General features: G+C 36.6%; 4 protein-coding genes across 5 annotated transcripts in view; all 4 read left to right on the top strand.

Moving 5' to 3' along the window:
* LOC116849672 overlaps window positions 1–5,170 on the top strand; it is a 15,093-nt gene extending 9,923 nt beyond the window's left edge. The window contains exons 11-16 of the mRNA XM_032827088.1: window positions 1,952–2,116; window positions 2,866–2,980; window positions 3,253–3,415; window positions 3,648–3,856; window positions 3,942–4,193; window positions 4,378–5,170. Of these exons, the coding sequence (XP_032682979.1) occupies window positions 1,952–2,116; window positions 2,866–2,980; window positions 3,253–3,415; window positions 3,648–3,856; window positions 3,942–4,193; window positions 4,378–4,499 (1,026 nt within the window). The 3' untranslated portion in view covers window positions 4,500–5,170. The remainder of the gene's footprint in view (window positions 1–1,951; window positions 2,117–2,865; window positions 2,981–3,252; window positions 3,416–3,647; window positions 3,857–3,941; window positions 4,194–4,377) is intronic.
* A 1,128-nt stretch (window positions 5,171–6,298) lies between these two features.
* On the top strand, window positions 6,299–10,618 carry LOC116847102 (trypsin-1-like). The gene is made up of 6 exons (XM_032822123.1): window positions 6,299–6,637; window positions 7,136–7,229; window positions 7,335–7,497; window positions 8,284–8,486; window positions 9,237–9,439; window positions 9,754–10,618. The coding sequence occupies exons 1-6, from the start codon at window positions 6,314–6,316 to the stop codon at window positions 9,934–9,936; spliced, it is 1,170 nt and encodes a 389-aa protein (XP_032678014.1). The 5' UTR covers window positions 6,299–6,313; the 3' UTR covers window positions 9,937–10,618.
* Window positions 10,619–11,374: 756 nt separating this feature from the next.
* LOC116848250 (vitamin K-dependent protein C-like) lies at window positions 11,375–13,662 on the top strand. The gene is made up of 7 exons (XM_032824561.1): window positions 11,375–11,604; window positions 11,815–11,896; window positions 12,036–12,201; window positions 12,326–12,531; window positions 12,620–12,831; window positions 13,066–13,123; window positions 13,342–13,662. The coding sequence occupies exons 1-7, from the start codon at window positions 11,512–11,514 to the stop codon at window positions 13,461–13,463; spliced, it is 939 nt and encodes a 312-aa protein (XP_032680452.1). The 5' UTR covers window positions 11,375–11,511; the 3' UTR covers window positions 13,464–13,662.
* Window positions 13,663–13,948: 286 nt separating this feature from the next.
* The window catches only part of LOC116848859 (prostasin-like), a 2,291-nt gene continuing 1,450 nt past the window's right edge, over window positions 13,949–14,789 (top strand). Inside the window, exons 1-2 of one of the 2 annotated variants that reach the window (XM_032825822.1) lie at window positions 13,949–14,139; window positions 14,471–14,651. In XM_032825822.1, the coding sequence (XP_032681713.1) occupies window positions 14,022–14,139; window positions 14,471–14,651 (299 nt within the window). In that variant the 5' untranslated portion in view covers window positions 13,949–14,021. Of the gene's footprint in view, window positions 14,140–14,164; window positions 14,371–14,470; window positions 14,652–14,789 lie in introns of those variants that run through there. The other variant, XM_032826611.1, reaches the window with a different exon arrangement.

The following is a 14,789-nucleotide window of genomic DNA, read 5'->3' as shown; positions in this document are numbered from 1 at the left end:
ATATATATATATATATATATATATATATATATATATATATATATATATATGTAAGTTTTAATCGACAAAGTATTACGCATTTAAGTGGATCAATGGAATTATGCAAGTGCATTAACCTCTTACGACACGAGACCCGCTATCGTTAACAGATATGTTTCATTATTGTGTATTTGGGCAATAATATGGAAAATAATGACTCAAAAGAGTTGAATGCTTATGATAGATAAAAATGCCGTTTCATAAATATCTCATCCGTTTCCTCTAGGGAGAGTGAACGTCTTTATCCGACATTCAAAACGCAAACGTGAGCGAGAGTAAAAATTGATTTTTATATATACTAAATGACCATATATCATATTTAAAAAAAGTTAAATACTCCAAATTTTTATTTTTTATATTATATTATATACTACGCAAAACTACGTAAAAACACGTATAATATTAAAATAATAAAATTTTATTCTTGTGTAATCTATTTTACATATCCTTTTTTATTTAGAAAAATAACATGAAATTTGAGTTTCAATTATTAAAGTACTAAAACTGAATAAAATTTGAATTAAAAATACAAATAAAAGATATAAAGAATTGATAACAAACAAGCAACTAATACGTTGCATAAGGAAAATTACAGTGAAGAAAAATTCTGGTTGAGACACAATAATGTTCGAATGTTTACGCAAATGAGCAACAAGTGAAACCAGGTCAGCAATCTGAGACGTTTTGCTTTCAACGGCGAATGTGGGTTAGTGAAACCTACAAACCGTTACAAGACCCAAGCGATTCTTCCTGAATTTAAGTATGTGTAATAAATATATGTAATAAAAGGAGAAGAACTTGGTGCAATTTCGATATAATCACGAGTGCATCCAAATGATATCTAAAAATATCAACCATTAGAGAAATAATAATATATCGTAAACTCGATGATGTTACGTTTATATAGTAGAACAGAGATTTATACACGAGAGAAGAAATAATATTGCATAAACAAATATATTCAAAAAAATTCCTTCATACAACTCTTTGTGTTTCACAGAAAAAATCAATATCGAAACAATCGATATTGGTCTCGTGTCATATTTTGAGAATAAGAGTTAAATAATTTGTAGAGGCAGTAGTGCGCATGCCATATTATATCAAGACGAATTATTGGCATTCTAATATTGACATCCGATTTTCCAAGAACAACGAGACATTAAAAGATATATTTTGAATTATGCAAACGTGACACTATGCAGAAAACTTTTATTATATTCAATTTTAAACTTGAACAAAAATAATGGTACTGAGCAAACTATTATTACGTTATGAGTACAATTTGGATAGAACGACAACTGCACATTCTTAATGAACCTACATTGTAAAATCTTAATGATGTACACGATGGGTCGATCGCGAGATCGAGAAAACTGTTAAATCATAGTAAAGAGATACGATATTGCATACGGCGAAAGCTTCTGAACGTGCTGTGCATTCTTACGCGAGAAGGAAGACTCGTGGCCATTCGACCAATTCCAAATTGAGAGAATCCACCACGTTTCTAGCGTGCGTACTGAATGGGATCGGTGGTAGCGACGGTGGCAGCACGACAGTGAAAGAAGAACTTTCTTCGCCACCATAAAGACTGGCTGGCTCCCGGTCGATCAGTTGGACTTCTTTGAGGAGTCAAGGTGAAAGCGCGTACCGAGCGCCGAGCGACTGAGTGATCTTCGGCGGATCATCCCGGCGCAGCCTCGTCCGTGAAATTCATTCACGGTGACGAAGAGAAGGTCGGTCCCGTCGGCTGGTCGGGCAATCGGTCGGTCAGAGAACGAAATCATCGCTAAGTGTTCGTTAGCGAGCGCGGTATATCATGCGTGTTTGCCGCGGAAACCAGCGAAACGCGTGGTGTACGGTGATGTTTCGTCGATGTGAGAGAAAAAACGTATCTGCAATTCCCGCTCATTGAACGACACTCGCGCAGCGCGAAGGAGCGAATGGCAAAATGTCGTTGTATACGTGTCGAGGCGATACCTTGATCCTGACCCTGATCGTGATCTTTCACGTATCAATACCGAGTAGAAGCCATGGATCTCGTTGGGAACTTAGCGCGATAGCGCCAGGTGACTTTACGGTGAGTATCGATTCGCTGATGATACCAAATATTATAAAAAATTCGATTTAAATGCGAAATCTAATAAAGAAACCTTAACAATATAGTTTCTTATTCTTGAGATACTAAATAGTAATAACTTTTTCACACATTGCTAATTGGGCCTCTCTTAGAAGCCAAACTGATTAAGTCCACTTTATATAAATTTGCTTTTATTTTAATACCATAGCACATGATAATTATTTTCTTAAAATTAAAGGTTGACAAAAAAGATCGACATGTTTGACTTTTAAAAAGACTCAACTTTCTTCCACAAAATATATTCATTGAAAGATTTTTCACTCTCGTTCCTTTTAAAGAAGTTCTATCACATGATCAATAACAGACAGCATATCATAAAAAAGTGGTTGTATATATATATATAATCATGCTTAATATAGCTTTCTTCGACGTATAATCGATCAACGTTCGACTCCATAGAAACTATTTGGTAAGTGAGCTGCGAGACGTGAATTCCTTCATCCTGTTATGAGTGACCGTCACAATCAATCATACATCGGCATTAAAGGATCCATCTAAATACCGTGTACACGCAACACTTACGCGCACGAGATATTTAGTTAGTCAATAGCAATGGACAATTTAACTACCCAGACCTTGACCCATAATTCTGATCATGGTTACTTTCTCCCATCGTTTATGTCGTGTTTGCGATGGAAAGTGAGCGCACTTGCCGCACGGCGCCAATCAGTTGCACGTCTTTCTTGCAGGAAGCGAGTAATTCGCAAGTTCGCAACGGGAGATTTTTGTTTGACGATTTATTTGGCATCGATGTCACGGGCAACGCTGAAGTGGACGAGGAGAAGCTGAGAAATTGCACATGCGGTAATATTTTTTTTCGTAGGAAAAATTATTTTTCCTCACGTGTATGTGTGTAACAACTATTTATCGTTAATTGTTTGTATAATATAAAATTTCTTTACATATCTGCAGTTGATAATTTATTATCGCATTGGTATATGCTATTTGTCTCGCTTATTATTTTATGATTACTATATGTCTGTGAAGTGACAATTGATCGATTCGTGATGTTATTAGTTCTTCTTTCTTTCATATGACAAAATTGTCACCAAATATTTTAATAACATTGATTCTAGAATGTGGCTTATCTAACCAAGAAAATCGAATTGTCGGTGGACGACCTACTACACCGAACAGATATCCTTGGGTCGCGAGAATTGTATACGACGGTCGTTTCCACTGTGGCGCTAGTCTGCTCAACAATGATTACGTAATTACCGCTGCCCATTGTGTACGAAGGTACATCTTTATTCATAAGCTGATACATAGTATTAGGTAAAGATGAAAGAAATAGTAAAAGTAACATTTCTACAAACAAAGTTGGTGCTATCTGGAGCGATATATCACACGTTAGTGTGATCTTCTACACTATTGAACATGTTATGTAATTTTAAACATTAGAACACGTTTCATCGATGTTTCAATCGTCCCAAAAAATGCGAAAGATCATGATACTAAGTGAATTTCACAGGTTGAAGCGATCCAAGATTCGCGTGGTACTCGGCGATTATGACCAATACGTGAATACCGACGGGATTGCCATAATGAGAGCAGTGAGCGCAGTAATCCGTCACAGGAACTTCGACATAAATTCCTACAATCATGACGTAGCGTTGCTGAGACTCCGTAAATCGGTGAAGTTCTCAAAGAAAGTCCGTCCGGTCTGCCTGCCTGGATCAGGTATACCATGTGATCAAATGATCAACCGCGATTACGCTTTACGTGATTGCACATGCGTAGCACTATCGATACGACGTTTCAACAGATACCGATCCCGCTGGAAAAGAGGGAACGGTGGTGGGATGGGGTCGAACGTCGGAAGGAGGCATGCTGCCCGGGAAAGTGCACGAGGTGCAAGTACCGATATACAGTTTGACGCAGTGCCGAAGGATGAAGTATCGAGCGAATCGTATCACCGACAACATGATCTGCGCCGGTCGAGGTAGCCAAGATTCTTGTCAAGGTGATAGTGGCGGTCCACTTCTCGTCGAGGAAGCCGATAAACTTGAAATTGCAGGTGAACATACGCGCATGTATCTTACGTAACGTGTTTGTCTCAGAATGCTTCAGACAACTGTGTTAGTTACGTAAACAAAGTTCTCGTAAGATAAGCTCTTGGAAATCATTGTCATCATATGTTTCCATCGTAAGAGAGAGGAAGAGGGAGAGAGAGACTTATATGTTATACACGTGTTCGATAGGTATCGTGTCCTGGGGTGTGGGGTGTGGGAGACCCGGTTATCCCGGAGTCTACACAAGAGTGTCCCGGTACCTCAAATGGATTCACACAAATATGAAGGACGGTTGCTTGTGCGTCAGTTGAAGACCTGCTTTCATTTCCACTCTGTGTATAAAGTTTAAAGGAATGAACCGCGGTTGATGCTGTTTCACATTATTACTTATATATGGAAAAAAAATTTAGTTGGGTTAATCAAGCATCTGATGAAATGTGGACGAAGTAGAATTTTGACTTGAAATTATGAGAATAGGGCAGATTATTTCTGCTATTTTCCAACAAGTTACAGAACTAAGCAAATAAAAAGAAAAAAAGATTTACTATTCGATAATAGATTATTAAGCATAGTTCCTTGTATAGCAGCCATTATTTCAAAGTTAGCGTTAATATTAGCCGCAGCCTGAATACGTGAAATGGATGGTATAAAAAACACGTGGCATCTTTGTAGAGCATTTTTTTGTAATCCAAGTACAATGTAGAGCGCAACTATGGTTAGAATTCGCGCCGCAAATTTCTATCGCACCAGCCTCGTACGAATAGCGGTCGAACGTTTCCGGAATAATCAGCGACTGGTAACGGTTTACTGTCAAACCGGCCTAAAGTCAACGCGCGAAAACGTCTTTGTCGTGGCTAATTAGGATATAATTAATAACAAACGTGATTTATTATTTAATCGATCGTTCATAGTAATTATTACATGTATATTGTACGATAAGCATGTAAAAGAATATTTGAAAGTACATGAATTTTAGGCGTTTAGACGTTATACATATACACACGTATTTTTTATTATTCCCTTCCGATATCTTCAAATTCCGCACCGGTGAGAGAGTAAACATTTTTTGCGATGCCAATTTTAAACTGGAAAAACGTGCGAAATCTTAATGACGCCGTTTCATCGACTCCTTCCGCTTGTTTGTCAAAGTCCAGGCTAATGATGGCTACAATGCAGTTGAAAAACCTGTTTCTTCAACCGAAACTTGGAAATAATATTTGCCATTGGCATGAGATAACGAAGTCGGTGCAGACGACTATTAATTAACTCCACAAAAATTTATGTTATGCGAAACATCATAAGTTTTCATCGGAAGTGGAAATATACAAAGATTTCGTGGTTATACCAGCAAGACTGTATCACGTTCTTCAAAAGCAACCTGACTGTTAATACGTATAGTTTGAGACTGAATTTCTGGTCGAACGGTACCGGATGACGCATCAAGCGCGTATGTGCATATAAAAAGATACAGATAAACGTCCACGTGTATAACCTTTCCTTACGCTGTTCTCTTCCTGCATTATGCACTCTCATCTGCTCTTCGGAATGCGCGGCCGACATTTATCGCGCGCGCGCGCGCGATTCCCTTCGTAAAATCATACTTTTCATTACTTTAAGTAAATTTTCCTAAGAGACTTGTTTAAAGATTAAACAAGTCTCAAGATTAAACAAGATTAAACATTTCGAATAGCAAATTTTTCTTGCTTCAATACTTCAATACTTTTATTTTTCTTGCTTCAATACTTAGTTTCGTCAATTTATTTATCCTTTGCTGAAGAAGCTGATTTACAAACAGAGAGAGAGAGAGAGAGAGAGAGAGAGAGAGAAAGAGAGAGATGTTTTTAATATATAATTTGCTAAAAAATTATGTTTTTTATATTACAAAATAATAAATAATTATTTTTTTCATCATTGCTTGATCTTTCTTTTTATCAATTAAAGTGTTAATAAAATTACTGCGGAATAAAAAGCACGAAAAAGTTCTTTTCGAGCGCTATAATTAATAGCAAGATTTCTCGAAGCAGGAATCACGATATCGAAAGCATCCACTTAGTATGATAATTTTTCGATACCGTCGTGGCCCTGATGACGGTCGATAACAGTCATCCGTGATTCGACCCTGAACATGAACGTGAACTGGTCAGGTACCGGCTGGTCGACTGTGCCCTCCTTCCCTTCCGGAATAGCAATTACCTCTACGACCTCAGTCCTCCTCAGTCGCCGTAGGACACCGGCGATAGTCGCTCTCAGTCAGGGACATGTTCATGACCCGTTCCTGACGGTGCCACCGTGTGGCGACTCCATCACTCAAAATATTCACAAGAGAAACCGAGTCCGAGTTAAAAGTGTGCAATTATCGGCGTCAAGAAGTTCAATCGAAGAAAGCATGAAGAGTCTGTACTATCTGGGTTTACTGTTTATTCTGCTTTCAACAACGAAAAAATGTCAGGTAAGAATGAAATTCTCTGCTTATATACTTTCTCCCATTAATTTTCGCGAGCTGTGTCGCAGTACAATATCTTTTTCGCGAAAACATTATTACGGAACTTTGTATAATTTGCACGTTAGAATTTTATGAGAAAACGTTGTTAAAAATTTATTATTCGAATCTTATCACACAATAAAACAATTACAATTCAGATATTTATGTGACGAAATGTTTCATTTAAATCATTTTAATACTTTGTCAAAGTTAAAGAAAATTCAACGTGAGAGAAACAATTGTAATAGTAATATATATTTTACACTATTAAATGGTGAAACATTGATATAATTTCTTTCAATAAATTTTCAATAAAAATTAGCTCGACAATGGCGTTAGTTCTATTTGATTGGAAAGCTACTATATTAAAATATATGGAAGTGTCGATTATGTTTTTGAGAATTATTTCGTCGGCAAAATGATTACCAGCAAAATAATCGCTGAATAACGTTACTTTAATCTCAGGCTGGCGTATTCAGCGACAAAATGAAAAACTTCTTCGGACTTTTCGGCAATAAGCCGCCTTCTTCCGACGAGCCACCTGCGCCTTGCTACTGTAGTGAGTAATATTAATTTTCGTATTACTGTGTTTATCTTCACGCATATTGGCAAGGTTAACGCTGTTGCAAAAAAAGTGTACTGTACAGCGATCGATGCTATCTAGGTTGCGGACTACGGAACGAAGAAAGTCGCATAGTTGGAGGCCAGACGACAAGCATGAATGAATTTCCATGGATGGCTAGGTTATCGTACCTAAACAAGTTTTATTGTGGAGGCACGCTTATAAACGATCGCTACGTGATCACCGCTGCACACTGTGTGAAAGGGTAAGTACAACTTGCAAGTGTTTTCCGTATATTGTGTGGGTGTGAGTGAAATTAATATTTCATATTAAACGATCTCTCTTAGCTCCAATTGTTGCGCGACATTCGCCGTGAAGATCTCTCTTAATGTTTGCTTGTTTGACGATTTTCTCGAAGCCAAAACACTCCTGAGACTCAAACGGGTAGATTCTATTATATATTTTTTCGGAGAGTGGTACGAAAAAAATTACGCACTTCCAAAATTAAATCCCGTATAAAATATACGTGTGCAAATACATCAAAACTGGATAGTCAACAAATTAGTATAACTGTATAAGCATAAAATTGCTACTCGCGCTGTTGGTATCATCTACTAGATACGCAAACAGGTCGAACTTCATATTTGCATTCTCAATTAGTACAAATAGTATCACGTTATAAGGAAAACGCTCGGTGCCGTTAACCCCATTACGCTCCAAGAATACTAAATGGCTTCATATTAACAATTAGAATTTTTTATTATCTATGCAAATAATTTGTCATTATAAAGTTATTTATTCGCATGTTATCTCATATCAGTTATTATAAATTATTTAAGACCAGTGTAGAACAAATTTCTTAAAGAACTTGTCACAGGTTCGTTCACGTCTCATATTTTCGATGTTAAAAGCTTCATAACTCATTTTACAATATTAGTTGTTAGACGAAACGATTCGACTAATTTCTTTTCATTCACCCGTTTTCATTAATTTCTCATCGTAGCCTTGCTTGTCAAGCGAATGTGATCGGTTCTTCTAGTCTTATTTTCAGATTCATGTGGTTCATGATTAAGGTCACTTTCGGCGAACACGACAGATGTATCGAGAAAGGGGCGGAAACTAGATACGTGGTACGCGTCATGACCGGTGAGTTTAGTTTCCTGAATTTCGACAACGACATCGCACTTCTTCGTCTGAACGAGAGAGTGCCGTTGAGCGACACGATCCGGCCGATATGCTTGCCGTCGATGTTAGGTAAGTACAGTATTTTCACTTCTTTTTATATATAGACGTAGAGTCGACTCCAGTAAACCACGAAACTAAAAATAGACAGATCGTGAAAAGGGAAGCTTTCCAGAAATGTACGTCAACGTATTTAGCTGTATTTAAATTCATCACGATAAGCCCTCGTGATATCTGTCGTAGACATTGTCTCACGTGACAAATACATTGGCGACATCCACTTTCGACACTCATCGCGCACAATTTCAGGCCTGGTCGACATTCAATTGGCGTATCCGCGACCGTAAATTTCGACCGATGCAGTTTTTCATAGTCGAGCGTAGTATTGGACAATGCTCCGTGCGATCCACGACTAATCGTCGCGTTGCTCATTACGTGACGATTACGCGATAACCGAGTCATAAATCAGTCGGGTATACGGGTACCTACTGTCGGGTGTAATACACCGTTGCGGCGTATAACTGCGTAATAAAGAAGATTTCTCTGAAATCGAGGACTTAAATTTGCATTTCGAGCGTACGCGATAATCTTTTCTGAATTTGTTAACGCGACACGCTCACGAGCATTGTTTGTTGTTTGCAGTATGCATGTATTCGTACTGATAATGTAACAATCTCATAAAAATATATCGTATATGCATACAATTATATTATCAAAATCGAATAAATAATCTGAACAAATATTTTATAACTAAGAAAAATATTTCGCAATCGTCGTTTTCTTCCTCATTGTGCATTTGTCGAACGTGGAATTATATTTCAGACAACCAGTATGAAGGGACAAAAGCGATCGCTTCAGGTTGGGGTACGTTGCAAGAGGACGGCAAACCTTCTTGCTTTCTTCAGGAAGTGGAAGTACCGGTCATGAGCCTCCAAGCTTGCCGCAATACTAGCTACAGTCCTCGAATGATTTCGGACAACATGTTATGCGCAGGTTATCTGGAAGGAAAGAAGGACTCATGTCAGGTAATCAATCCATCAACTTTATTACATATGCGCCCAACACGTGATGAAAGTGAAAGATTCAAGTGAAAGATGTAATTATGATCAAAGTTGTCAAGGGCTACATGAAAGATACATACTGCAATGCATTAACATGATGCGTGATATTAATAATATATTTTATACGAGGCAAAAGAGAGAAAGAGAGAGAGAGAGAGAGAGAGAGAGAGAGAGAGAAAGTATTTAACTTTACTGTGTGACGACATAATTATGTTATGTAATATCGAGACGAATGCACGGCGGGCAACACAAATTTTTTTTTCTTTTTTACATTATAGGGAGACAGTGGCGGACCTTTGATAGCGGAGCGCGAAGATAAAAAGTACGAGCTCATCGGTGTGGTGTCTTGGGGTAACGGATGCGCGCGACCTGGATATCCAGGTGTATACACGAGAATCACGCGGTACATGGATTGGATTTTAAACAATTCAAAGGACGGCTGTTTCTGCGAGCATAACTGAATATGATTATACGGCGTCTCGTAATGGAATATATGACAAAGCACAAAGGTAGTTTGTACTTACTGTTGTAAAATACATTCTGAAATCGCGCCATACGTTCAGAAAGAGAGAGAGAAAGAGAAAGAAAGAGAGGGAGGGAGAGAGAGAGAGAGAGAGAGAGAGAGAGAGAGAGAGAGAGAGAGAGAGAGAGAATGAAAGAGAGCGACCGACCGAGCGAGAGAGAGAGAGAGAGAGAGAGATTATGTTTGGAGTTGAGGACGATCGACATAAATTTTTCGAGAATACTTTTCGTACGATATAAATTTATTATTATTATTAGGTACACTGTTATTATCTCCTGTATTATATAATATCTGTTAAGCGTCACAAGAACGTCACTCGATAAACAAATAGGTGAAAACGACATTAATATTTCATAATGATGTTAGTTAGGTCGGCGGGAGAAGAAAGTTTGCAGAAACAATAATACACCATACAATATTTCGACATTGCTCAAACATAGCCAAAGGCTAAGATACTTAATTTCTCGCCGCGAAGAAAATCAATCAAATTATATATAGTGAGATCAAGATTATAGGTTTAAGCTACCAGTGTCATACCTTTTTATGAAGAAGTGTTTATTGTTATGATACTTTTTATATACGAGAAATACTTAATAAACATTTGCATGAATTACAAATGATTTTATGTATATGTTGTTTTGGTAAATTCTAATATTGAGTAAGCATTCTGTGCCAAAACTTATTTTCTGTATTTTGATGTTTGCGTTACTTTTACATTTCACAGATATCTCGGATGGATTAAATGTTAAAAATATTCAGGAATTAAAAAAAGTAATATAAGAAATAAAAGTTATTTCCCGAATATAATGTTGAGTCGCGATGTGAGAACATTGTATATTTTCAAATGAGTTATTTAAATTCTCATAAAAAAAATATATTAATAACTTCGTAAGAAATATTTTACGCAAAGTATACACATACAAATTACGTGACATATATATATATATATATATATATATATATATATATATATATATATATACACACACATATATATTTGACATTTCTAATATTCCTTCATATATATGTAGTGTTATTTAATTATTCTTCTGTTATAGTATTATAAAAAGCTTTGGAATTGTTTTATAAAAATTATTTCTTACATGTTTAGGATGCTACTATTTTACGATACTATAATAACAATACGATCATAAATATCACAAACATTAAACGACATCCCTAAGAAGATAAATGCAGACATTTGTATCACGCGTAGGAAGTTTATTCCTAAATCTCATGCTGACGAAAAGAATTTCGCGACACCGGGAAACGTGTAACGGTACCGACGGACCGGTTGCTAACCGTGTTTCAGGCCAAAATGAAACATACAAAGCGAAATGGGTATTCCGACGTTGAACTCACAAATGCGAACTTGGGCACGAACGTGGGACGCTCGGTCTTCATTTACGATCTTGGGAGGTTCCCGGGATGCGGGCGACGATAGTACCGCTATACGAGACAAACAAGTTGCTTAAACGAGACCAGTATCGCCTCGACTACCGACAGTAAAGTCATGAAGCTGCAAAACATCGTCAAGTACTTAGTTTGCATCTCGGCAATAAATTTAGGGACAACTTATTGCATCGAACGCGTCATCGATTCTTCCGTAAGCCACTTTGCATATTAATTTACTTCAAGATTATTGAGAGCTACTTTCGATATTTTTTTCACAGTATATTTAAATTTTTATTCAAATATCTTTTTCGCGGGAGAAAGCTAAAAAAAATTAAAAATTACTACCAATATTGAAAAGAGGATCGTATAAAGTGCATAAAAATTTTTATATATCTTTATTGATATTCATTTGTTGCTCAAGATTAATAATTGGACTGGCTCAAGACATGAACGCGGCGTTCTGGACTTGTTGTTTGGAGGATTTCGATCGTGTGGCGTCTGCTGTAAGTAACTTTGATTATTATTTTGTCATTAAGAAAGCACGGAATTATAATTTAACGAATGCTATGATTGTTGGTAATTTCATATTGCAATTATTCCGATCATTTGCCGCATCTTCATCGACATCTTGTGTTTCTGCAGTATGTGGCAGGACAAATCGCAAAGCAGCGCGGTTGTTGGGCGGTGAGAATACGGAATCTCACGAGTTTCCCTGGCTCGCTAATATTCACACAAGCTCCGGATTATTAGTTAGCGGAGTGCTAATAAACGATCGTTACGTCATGACAGCAGCTAGCGAGCTCGTCGGGTTAGTGCGGGTTAGAGTTGTTTCAGTCGCTAATATTGAATATCGCGGAGTAACTCAATATATTGTCTCGTTAACAACTAATTTGTTGGACATTTGAAACATAAACTAACATTTCTCTCGACAGATTAACTGCACCTGAAGTAAAAGTATCTTTGGGAGAATACGACCGATGCACGTTCGACATTTCGTCGGTGAATATTAGCGTCGAATCCATAACTTTGCATCCAGAGTTCAATCCGGAGGCACACACTCACGATTTGGCTTTGATTCGTCTGAGTCGACCGATCAAATTCGAGAAGAGAATATCGCCAATATGTCTACCCAACCCAGGTCAGTTCTAATTTACAGCGCGATTGGATAATATAAGAGAAAAAAAAAGATTACAAGATTCTGAGGATTTCGATTTTTTATATTACAGGATCAACCTATCTTGGCCAAGTTGGCACTTTGGTAGGTTGGACCGTGAGCAAAATTGACGATAACGCTAACGTTCGGACATGCAGACCGCGAAAACTGGGACTTCCTATTTTGGGATACAATGAATGTATCAAGTCGGGAATAAATCCGATGAATTTCAACGACGATTACGGATGCATTGGAGTTGTAGGCACAAGTTCTCTAGTGTGCGAGGTAAATAGGAATTATAAGTGTATTATGTTGCAGTCTTAAACTGTGCGAATAAATCTAATAGGTCATATGAAATATCATATAACAATTTGATAGCATCTTTAACTTAAACTTTAATCTTAAACTTTCTATTTAAATGCAATAATTTCGACACATTGCGATAAAATTATCATAAAATGTGGACGATTTACGAATTATGCAACTATTCATCGTACTAAAAGTGTTACTCACTTATAGAATGACGTCGGATCTTCCTTGCAATATCGTTCATACGCTGGAATTTACGACCTCATTGGTAAGTACGACGACAATTCGTCAACCGCAACTAATATAAAAGGAAAATATTAGAATGACAAAATACATCGAGTTGATATTAATCTGACGTACAAATAATGACTCAAATAATGACGTACAAATAATGAATAAAAGAAATTAAAAAGAGAACATTTCTCATCATCTTAATCTTAGATTTAATTTGATGAAATGTCATTGACAAAATTTACTGCATTACAGGTATTATTCCGAGTGTGAATAAATGCGACAACACTCCTAGACCAACCGTCTTTACGAGAGTGGGCCCACGACTCGATTGGATATTACAACATACTAAAGATGCGTGTTATTGTACAAAATAACAACAGCCGATCCCACGATAAAAAATATTATATATATTACATAATATATTATAATATAATGTTTTATCATTATTATCTTCACCGCTATACTTTAGAAAGTACACAAAACCAAAAATCACTTGTTTAAAATACATGTATAACAATTGCAATTATTGTACACATATACATGTAAAAAAATATAAAAATTATTTTTTATCAATCAGCATATTTTTTTAAACAAGTTTTTTGACACCGTTTTTTTAAACAAGAGAATTTTTACAACACTAAATATGTGAATCGTCGTATATTTTTTCGAACATCTTGACTCAAAATTAACGAAAAATCACATACTTAAATTGTTCTCACATCTTTATGTGATCTATTACTTAAAAAAAAAAGAGTTTTAACCTTATTATCTTATCTAGGAGTTATTAACGTTTATCACGACCGCAATTCACGATAGTTTCCTTGTATAACCTACATGACTATCAAGCTATAAAAATATGCAAGTCTCGCACGTGTCAGTTCAGTGAGACACGTCTTAGCATAAAAGTCACGAGTACTTCTTCAATATTACACATGCAGTGCTTTATATTGTTTAGCCTGTTGTATTTAACACTTGGGTGCGTAAACGCTATACTGTGGCGGCAAAATCGGCAAACGGATACGTTTTACGGAAGCAGCAATCACGGATGTGGTAAGATTTGTTCCGATTGAGTCGCAATTTTTTATGTAAGGAGTAACGAAAGGAGCATAAGAACAGCAAAATTTTTTCCACTAAATATAAAATATCACGCATCGTGTTCGCTCACATCAAAACTACTATATCTATTGATAGTATCTATTGATACTAATATTAGTATCAACGCTGCTGCGCAAAATTTGAGACGACAACAATCAACAGGTTGGAGTAGTTTGCACGAGAAAGGTTAAAAAATGTTTGTAATGTACCGTAAATGTAAATGTAATTGACTTTAAATTAAATCTTTATGAGGATATTATTTATACGATTATACCATATGTTTTAGAGTGCGGTAAGAAAAACCTTTTTCGGGCGGAGTCCAGAATAATTGGGGGACGGGAAGCTTTCGAAAATGAATTTCCCTGGATGGCCGGTATCATAAGTGTCAACAAATCATTATTGATATGCGGAGCGTCAATCATAAACGATCGTTACGTGGTAACAGCGGCCCATTGTGTCCCTTATGGGTACGTGTATATGTTATATATATATATATATATATATAAATTTTTGCTACATGTTTAACAAATCTGTAGCTTCAAGACTTAACGACTCGATTGGATATTACAGCATACTACTGCGTGTTACTGTACAAAACAATAACA

This window comes from Odontomachus brunneus, unplaced genomic scaffold (assembly GCF_010583005.1).
Source record: "Odontomachus brunneus isolate Ranch 3 - 2012 unplaced genomic scaffold, Obru_v1 Obru_scaffold_001, whole genome shotgun sequence".
Lineage (NCBI taxonomy): Eukaryota > Metazoa > Arthropoda > Insecta > Hymenoptera > Formicidae > Odontomachus > Odontomachus brunneus.
The sequence above is the reverse complement of the archived record's forward strand: the minus strand, read 5'-3'. Positions and strand labels throughout refer to the sequence as shown.